We start from the raw sequence: 8,971 nt of genomic DNA, 5'->3' as shown, positions 1-8,971 counted from the left end.
CCAGGCCTCGAAGAGGTGACTTGCTAGCCAGGGTCTCACAACACAACGTGGCGGAGCTTTGCCCCAAGCCCAGAACCATCCACTTTCTTCCAACGAGGAAGGGACTGGAAACCAAGCCAGGCCAGGCCTCCAAGTGTGGGTTTTGTGAGAAACTCCAGAGCCACCTTGCCAGCCAAGCACAGATGAGAAGGAAGGAGCAGGGCCCAGCCCTACTGGTTGGGGCTTGTCTGTTTGTGGAGAAGGGGTGGTGGAGGCTGGGGTGTGGTCCAGAGGGTAGAGGGCTTGCCTAACTCTAGTCAGGCGCTAGGTTTGATCCCCAGCCCAGCATAAACTGGGTGTGGTACCTGTCCAGAGTCCCAGCACTCAGGAGGTGAAGGCAGGGAGATGAGGAGTTCAAGGCCATCCCCTGCTGTATGTCAAGTTGAGGCCTGATGGAAAGGAAAGGAAGGAGAAAGGGATGGAGAGGACTCTACATATCCCTGCTCTCTATGTGGCGGCCCTGGTACATGCAGAGGGAGTGTCCCCAGATTGGGTGAAAGACTTGGGCAAGTCCTGATGTTAGCCCCAGGGGACAGACTCAGCTGGCTACATGAGCCGAGGGGCCTGTTTGAGTCTCAGCCTGGTGCCTCTCACAGGAAGCCTCCTGCATCCCTTTTCGCTCTGCAGAGCCACTGGTGCAGGCAGACTCCATGAATGCTCAGGTGTTAGAGCCTGGTTTGCTGGTACATGCCTGCAACCCCAGCACTTAGGAGACTGAGGCCGGAAGATCAAGACTTCCAGACATGCCTTCTCCATCACATAGGAAAGTTCAGACTCCACTCCCTGCTCAAAATTAGGTGGCTGAGATGTTGAGGGCAAGAGAGCTACAGGTTGGAGCCGGGAGTCAGTAGCAGGGTATTTGCCTAGAATCCCCCAGTGAGGGGCTGGGGGTGCGGCTCAGTGGTAGAGCCCCTGCCTAGAATCCCCCAGTGAGGGGCTGGGGGCGTGGCTCAGTGGTAGAGCCCCTGCCTAGAATCCCCCAGTGAGGGGCATAGAGGAGGTCCAGGGTTTTATCCCAGGGGGAAGTGTGACTATAGGAGGCACAAATCTTATTTGTGTCTGATCTTGTAGACACTGGGGGTGTCACCTCTGAGCCTGTCAACTCCAGTCAAATGAGGTGACAAGCCACTCCTACCCTGTCTCTTCTTTCTCAGTCTGGATGCTGGGCACTGCAGCTGAGATCTCCATCACCCCTGAGCCTGCCCAACCTGCAGAGGGGGACAATATCACACTGGTGGTCCATGGGCTTTCCGGGGAACTGCTTGCCTACAATTGGTATGCAGGGCCTACGCTCAGCCTGACCTTCCTGGTGGCCAGTTACATTGTCAGCACTGGTGATGAGACCCCCGGACCGGCTCACACAGGGCGGGAAGCTGTGCGCCCCGATGGCAGCCTTGCTATCCATGGTGCCCTGCCTGGGCACACAGGCACCTATATCATCCAGACCCTTAACAGGCAGTTTCAGACCGAGGTGGGCTACGGACACATGCAGGTCTATGGTGAGCCACCCCTTGCAACACATCTGGGACTTTCCACCCTTTTCCTCACCCCTCCTTTGAAGACAGAAGCAAAAAAAAAATTATTCTTTAAAATTGCATTTAGTGTGTGTGTGTGTGTGTGTGTGTGTGTGTGTAGGTCAGAGGACAACCTTGGAGAGTCAGTTCTTTCCTTCCACCATGTGGAACCCAGGGATCAAACTCAGGTCGCCAGCTTTGGTGGCAAGCGCTTTTACCCACCGAGCCATCTTGCCAGCCCCCTTCAAACAGGGTGTGAGGGGGACGCCTAAAATAACGCTAAAAATGCTCACCTTCTCCATTCTGGCTTCCAGGATGATATCTGTCTTCTTTGTCACTGTAGCTGGGGGTACAGAAACACAGCTTGGGGGTGCTTCTTGCCCCGGGGACAGGAGGTGGCCCTCCCCTCCCCCCTCTGTCTCTCGCTCCCCCCCCATAGAGATCCTGACCCCTCCCACGGTGATGGCCAACGACACCGCACTGGTGGAGCGCAGGGACACCCTTCGTCTGGCGTGCAGCAGCCCCAGCCCCGCTGAGGTCCGCTGGTTCTTCAACGGTGACGCTCTACCTGTTCCTGTGCGCTTGGGCCTGTCCCCGGATGGCAGGACGCTGACCCGGCATGGCATCCGCAGGGAGGAGGCGGGCGCCTACCAGTGCGAGGTGTGGAACCCAGTCAGCGTCAGCCGCAGTGAGCCCCTGAACCTGACCGTATACTGTGAGTCCGGTATCCATATCTCACAGATGGGGTGGAGGGGTGGGGGGAAACTGAGGCTGAGAGAAGAACCCCACAGTCACCCAGCAAGCAGGCTGAGGAAGGAGCAAGGGTCCCTCTTAAAATATACTTTCTGGCCCCTTCATAAGTACAGATTGAGGCTGATAATGTCAGGTCGGGGTAGGCAAGTGAAGGAATGAATATACGCCTACTGTATCAAGGTCTCCAGAAGGGGAGGGAAAGTCACCATCTCAGTTAGGTAACAAGATTTGTGTCCTAAAAAAAATAAAAATAAAAAAGCGTGGCCAGGGAATCAGGAATACAGCTGAGCTAGCTGGCAGGATGCTTGTGTGGAGTGCACCAGGCCCTGGGTTCCAGCTGGAGAACTGTAAACTACTCACGTTAGTGTAGATCTATGATCCTAGCCCTTGGGGAAGTGGAGGCCGGATCCTGAGTTCCGGTCCTTACCTGCTGCATGTTGAGTGTACTTGAGGCCTTGTCAGAAGAGGAAAAAGAAAAAGCTCCCTACATAAAATGATAACACGGCCCCAGGGATGTTTGGATTCAAAAGGGTAGGGGATGACATCACCAGGACTCAGGGCTCAGAGGGGACATCACAAAAGCTCATCACAGAAGCACGTAGTAGTCCCTGGGGCAGCAGCAGGGTGGCATGGAATCCTGAGAAAACGAACCACTGAGGTGCTTGGTGGTGGTGAAACAGCGCTTCAGTCCAGGAGGCAGAGGCAGGAGATAGCTATGAGTTCAAGACCAGCTACATAATGAGACTCTGGCTTTAAAAACAAACAAACAGGGCTGGAGAGATGGCTCAGCGGTTAAGAGCACTGACTGTTCTTCCAGAGGTCCTGAGTTCAATTCCCGGCAACTACCTGGTGGCTCACAGCCATCTGTAATGAGATCTGGTGCCCTCTGCTGGCGCACAGGCATACATGCAGGCAGAAGACTGTATACATGATAAATAAATAAAATCTTAAACAACAACAAAAAAGAATTATTAGATTAAAAAAATTGAAAAAACAAACAAACAAAAAACAGGCTGGAGTCCTGGAGGTCTACAACCAGAGGAATCTAGATGCCAGAAACTTTAGAAGCAGAGTCGAGGCTCCAGAGTCTAGCTGGCAAAGCCTAGAAACACCACCCTCTGAAACGGAATCCTAGAACCAAGTTATAAACCTGGTTCTCAACTTGTGGGTCGAGACCCTATTGGGTCAAACGACCCTTCTACAGGAGCCACCTAAGAGCATCAGAAAGCACAGTTATTTACATTATCATTTATAACAGTAGCAAAATTACAGTTACAAAGTAGCAATGAAAGTAATCTTAGGTTGGGGTCACCACAACATGGGAACTTTTTTGTTTTTGTTTTTGTTTTTTTGTTTGTTTGTTTGTTTTGGTTTTTCGAGACAGGGTTTTTCTCTGTGGCTTTGGAGGCTGTCCTGGAACTAGCTCTTGTAGACCAGGCTGGTCTCGAACTCACTGAGATCCGCCTGCCTCTGCCTCCCGAGTGCAGGGATTAAAGGCTTGCGCTACCAACGCCCGACGGGAACTGTATTAAAGATCTCAGCATTAGGAAGGCTGAGAACCACTGCTCTTAGATACAGGGATTTCTAGGGTCTGAGAATTCTAAAACATAGATTTTTTGTTTTGTTTTGTTTTGCTTTGCTTTCTTTCTTTTTCTTTCTTTTTTTTTTTTTTCTTGTTTTTCAAGACAGGGTTTCTCTGCATAACTGGCTCTGTAGACCAGGCTGGTCTTGAACTCACAGAGATCCGCCTGCCTCTACCTCCCTCCACTGGGACTAAAGGCGAGTGTCACCTCCACCCAATTCCACACATTCCTTTTTAACAGATGAAAATAAAAACAAAAACAAAAAAACACGGAGTTCTGAGCCTTAGAGAGTGTCAAGATTACAGAGTGTTAGTGACCGAGACGCGACTGATCAAGAAAGGCTCAAGTTCTTTCTCCCCTGTGTTCAGCCCCACCAGCCACAGGGACCCAACCCTGCTAGACAAGAAGTCCTTGGGTGCGTGCCTCATGCCAGCACCCCTGACCTCCTGTGTCTCTCCCTCCTGCCCTATAGACGGCCCTGAACGTGTGGCTATCCTTCAAGATTCCACCACCCGAACGGGCTGCACCATTAAAGTGGATTTCAACACATCCCTCACCCTGTGGTGTGTGTCCTGGTCCTGCCCTGAGCCAGAGTACGTGTGGGCCTTCAACGGGAAGGCCTTGCCGAACGGCCAGGATCACCTGAACATCACCAGCATGGCTGCGGCCCACGAGGGCACGTACACATGTATTGCTAAGAACTCCAAGACTCTGCTGTCTGGCTCTGCCTCCGTGGTGGTCAAGCTGTCCGGTGAGTAGGCCCTAGCCTGAGGACCACCTGCTCTCTACAGAGGCCCACGCAGCTGACTGGCCACCGTTTCCCCAGGGCATAAGTGGATCCCCAGCACATTCATTGGCCACTTGTGACAAGGTGGCAGGCATATCGGATTGCCCCCCTCTTGTCTAGGTGCAAAAAGAGACAGGCAAATCCTGTCACCTAGAAAGTCTTTGGTGGCTCATATCCTCTACCTTGAGGTTAGACTGAGTGACAAGTGAGCCCCGTGTCCCCTTCTTTCGGGGTGGCAGAGTGGGACACCAGGGTCCATGTCCTTCCAAGTAATCATCTCAGTTGGTAGAAATGGTACCAGTGCTGCTAAGAGCCCTGCCCAACCCAAGACACACAGACCTGAGCCGTGCACTCTCCCACACACCACAGCTGGAAAACCACAGGCAGCCATGGGCTAATGGAGAAATCCAGGTGGCTTTGAACATCTATAATCATAGTGTTTTCGAGGTGAAGGCTGGAGGATCAAGAGTTTGAGGCCATCACTGGCTACACAGACAGTTCAAAGTCAGCCTGGGCTATGTGAGACTTTGTCTTAAAAAAAAAAAAGGCATTATTAATTCTACCTGGGTTTTTTCTCAAGTGGCCATTGTCCCTTGGGGACAGTGGGACTCGTCCTTCCCCTCCTCCCTCCCTTCTTCCTCCACTAACAGGCTAGGTCTCATGCAAAGGGTGGGGATGGACCCCTCTTTCACGCAGAGCAAAGATGGCAGCTCCAAAGGTAAGTGTGGTAAGTGTGTCTCCCATTTTACCCATGAGGGTCCTTGGCTGGAGACAGGGTGGACCAGATGACCTCGGGGCCAACGTGGGGGGTGTCCAAGGTCTGCAGGTATGTGCCAGGTGTACCTAATGTAACACCCCCAAAACTGTCTCCTCCCAGGCTGCCAGAGATCCTGTGGCAGGTGCTGGGAGAGAGAGAGAGAGCAGAGACACAACACTGTCACTCCACCCAGGAAACAAACTGATCTGATGGAGGAGGCACAGTCTTTCTCTGATCTCAGAGGGATCAGGGAAGCTGCCAACCAAAGAGAAGAGGCAATGCCTCACTTTCCCTGGGCTCTCAGGCACTGATGGAGGAGACATAAAACCCTCTAGTCAAAGGGAGGAGGCATAGCCTGGTCATTGGAAGACATGGCACTACTTTACTTTAAAATTCCTAGTCTGATGGGGGAGACACAGGTCGTCCCACTTTGGGAATAATGCAAATCTGATGGGGGAGTATGACCCCCCACTTTCAATGGAAATTTTCTGATACAATTGAGATGATCGTTCCCAACTCTAGAGGTCTCTAACTTGATTAGATAGATGTTCTACTCCGATAACCCACAATTTCTCGGTCTGATGGAGGAGACGGAGGCTCCCGCCTTGGAAGGAATCTTAAACCAATGGAATAGGCTTCCCAGCTTCTAGGGTCCTGAACTTGATTTAAAAAAAAAAAATCTAGAATTTCCCAATCTGATGGAGGAGACACAATCCACACCTTGTGAGAATTTTTAATGCAATACAGGATATGCACAGCTTCTTCCCTCTAGGGTCTTCCAGTCTGATGGAGGAGTTGCCACCCCCATATTCTTGGGTCTGCTGCTCTCACAGAAAAGACACACTGTGGGAACAGAAATCCAATGGGGGAGACATAGCCACATTTTCTGGGTTTCCCAACCTGACAGGGGAGGCATGGTCCCTAGAGTTTGGAAGTTTCCACCATGACAGAGGAGACATGGCCAGACTCTCTGGGGTCTCCCAGTTTATAGGAGGGACAACCTGCTCCATCGCCCAAGGCTGAAATCTAGAGAGGGGAGAAGTACCCCTGGCAAACACCGCTGAGAAAGAAAGTCTATATGCTCACCCAAGAAGTCGCCTCCATCCAGCACCTCAGAGGGAGCACTGTCCCCAAAGGAGCTGGCCAAGGGAGGAGGAGGGCTCCACTCCACACCCAGGGCAGGCCTGGCTGACAGTGGTGGTGGCTCTCTCTCCAGCCGCAGCTGTGGCCATGATGATTGTGCCTGTACCGACTAAACCAATGGAGGGCCAGGACGTGACCCTGACCGTCCAGGGTTACCCCAAGGACCTGCTAGTCTACGCCTGGTACCGTGGACCCGCCTCAGAGCCCAACCGACTGCTCAGCCAGCTGCCGTCGGGGAACTGGATCGCCGGCCCAGCACACACTGGCCGGGAGGTGGGCTTCGCCAATTGCTCACTGATGGTGCAAAAGCTGAATCTCACAGACGCTGGACGCTACACACTCAAGACTGTCACACTCCAGGGCAAGACTGACACGCTGGAGGTGGAGCTACAGGTGGCCCGTGAGTGAGCTGCTTGGGGGGGGGGGGGGACACAGTCCCAAAGGTGGCCTTCTCCTCCCTCACAAGCCTGAGGGATATAGGCATGTGCCTCTCCCATCTGACCTGAGTGTCCCCATGTGTCACTTGTCTCTCAAACAGTGACATACACCAAGGGTAGAGAGGCCTCCATCAGACAGAGGCCTCCTTGCTCATATAAGGTATATGCCAGATGGAAGGCTGTAAACAGGGGTGTCGTGTGAGGGTGGGGTTCTTTTCTCCTCAGGTGAGTGGATACTAAACCTCGGGGATCCAGCCTCTTCCAACACACTGGGGAGTTGGGGTGAATGCAGGTATTTTCCACCCCCATGAGATAGGACATGAGGGCAAGAAGGTTCCACCTTCTGACAGGAGAGACCCCCCCAACCTGAAATGCATGACTTGCACTAGGTTCCAGGCTGCTAGGTATGTCTCCACCATCAGACAGGATTCTCTGTTGGGAAAGGCTGCTCCCACACCAGGCTGGGGGCTCCCACAGTAGAGAACCATGCCTCTTTCTTTAGACTCAGAGCTGTCTCCTCCATCAGACTAGGAGCTCCCAGAGTCAGGAACCATGCCTCCTCCATCAGACTGGGACCTCCCAGAGTCAGGAACCATGTCTCCTCCATCAGACTGGGAGCTCCCAGAGTCAGGAACCATGCCTCCTCCATCAGACTGGGAGCTCCCAGAGTCAGGAACCAAGTCTCCTCCATCAGACTGGGAGCTCCCAGAGTCAGGAACCATGTCTCCTCCATCAGACTGGGAGCTCCCAGAGTCAGGAACAGTGCCTCCTCCATCAGACTGGGAGCTCCCAGAGTCAGGAACCATGTCTCCTCCATCAGACTGGGACCTCCCAGAGTCAGGAACCAAGTCTCCTCCATCAGACTGGGAGCTCCCAGAGTCAGGAACCATGCCTCCTCCATCAGACTGGGAGCTCCCAGAGTCAGGAACAGTGCCTCCTCCATCAGACTGGGAGCTCCCAGAGTCAGGAACCATGTCTCCTCCATCAGACTGGGACCTCCCAGAGTCAGGAACCAAGACTCCTCCATCAGACTGGGAGCTCCCAGAGTCAGGAACCATGTCTCCTCCATCAGACTGGGAGCTTCCAGAGTCAGGAACCATGCCTCCTCCATCAGACTGGGAGCTCCCAGAGTCAGGAACCAAGACTCCTCCATCAGACTGGGAGCTCCCAGAAGCAAAGGCCATATTTCCTCCATCAGAACCAGGGACCTTTTTTTTTTTCCTCCATCAGATTGGGAACTCCCAGAAGCAGGGCCACGTCTCCTCCATCAGAGACAGGGACCCCGTGTCTTCCATCAGACTAGGAGTTGCCAGTCAGGAACCATGCTCTCACAAACAAAGGCCATGTCTCCTCCATCAGACTAGGAATTCCCACACATCTTCAAGGCCGTATTACTAGGGCAGGTGCGCTGGGCAGGTGCTCCCATCAGATGGAGATCAACAGTCTGTAGTCTTGCCTGTCACATCAGACTAGACACTCAGACACCCAGGTCCTGAGCCAGGACCACCGGCTGGCTGGGTTCGCGCAGGCGCACTCCCGAGCCCGGGAATTCCTTTGCAGCTTCCTTTGTCACAGTCCAGCTGGAGGACCAGTCTACCTTCCTGCACCACCAGACCCCAGACCGTGGCACAGGCTGAGCGGGGCGGGTGGGGGCCGCGGGCGGCGCGGTGGGCGGGGCCGCGGGCGGGTCCTCCTGCTGACTGACAACCTCCTTGTCCCCGCCCCGGTCCTCCCTCGCAGCCCTGGAGTAGTCTCCACCGCAGCAGCAGCAGCAGCAGCAGCAGCCGCAGCGCAGGCCGCTGAGACCCGGAGAGGAACACGCAGCATCTCCCCGCATCCATCCGCAAGCCCAGGACCGCTCACCTGCAGCGCGGATGCAGGAGGGCTCACCTGCAGCGCGGATGCAGGAGGGCTCACTCGCAGCGCGGATGCAGGAGGGCTCACCCGCAGCGCGGATG

The 8,971-nt window shown here is 54.0% G+C and overlaps 1 protein-coding gene across 1 annotated transcript; it reads left to right on the top strand.

Annotated features, from left to right (window-relative positions):
- Positions 1-635: 635 nt before the first annotated feature.
- On the top strand, positions 636-6,984 carry Ceacam16 (CEA cell adhesion molecule 16, tectorial membrane component; the record flags this gene model as incomplete). The annotated part of the gene is made up of 5 exons (XM_027433744.1): positions 636-714; positions 1,194-1,538; positions 1,993-2,268; positions 4,362-4,640; positions 6,650-6,984. Coding segments are annotated over 5 exons (1,314 nt in total), but the record flags the coding sequence as incomplete, so codon positions are not given.
- Positions 6,985-8,971: the final 1,987 nt, after the last annotated feature.

Source organism: Cricetulus griseus, unplaced genomic scaffold (genome assembly GCF_003668045.3).
Source record: "Cricetulus griseus strain 17A/GY unplaced genomic scaffold, alternate assembly CriGri-PICRH-1.0 unplaced_scaffold_443, whole genome shotgun sequence".
NCBI classification, from domain to species: domain Eukaryota; kingdom Metazoa; phylum Chordata; class Mammalia; order Rodentia; family Cricetidae; genus Cricetulus; species Cricetulus griseus.
Note: the sequence above shows the minus strand (reverse complement) of the source record. Positions and strands in the feature narration are given on the sequence as shown.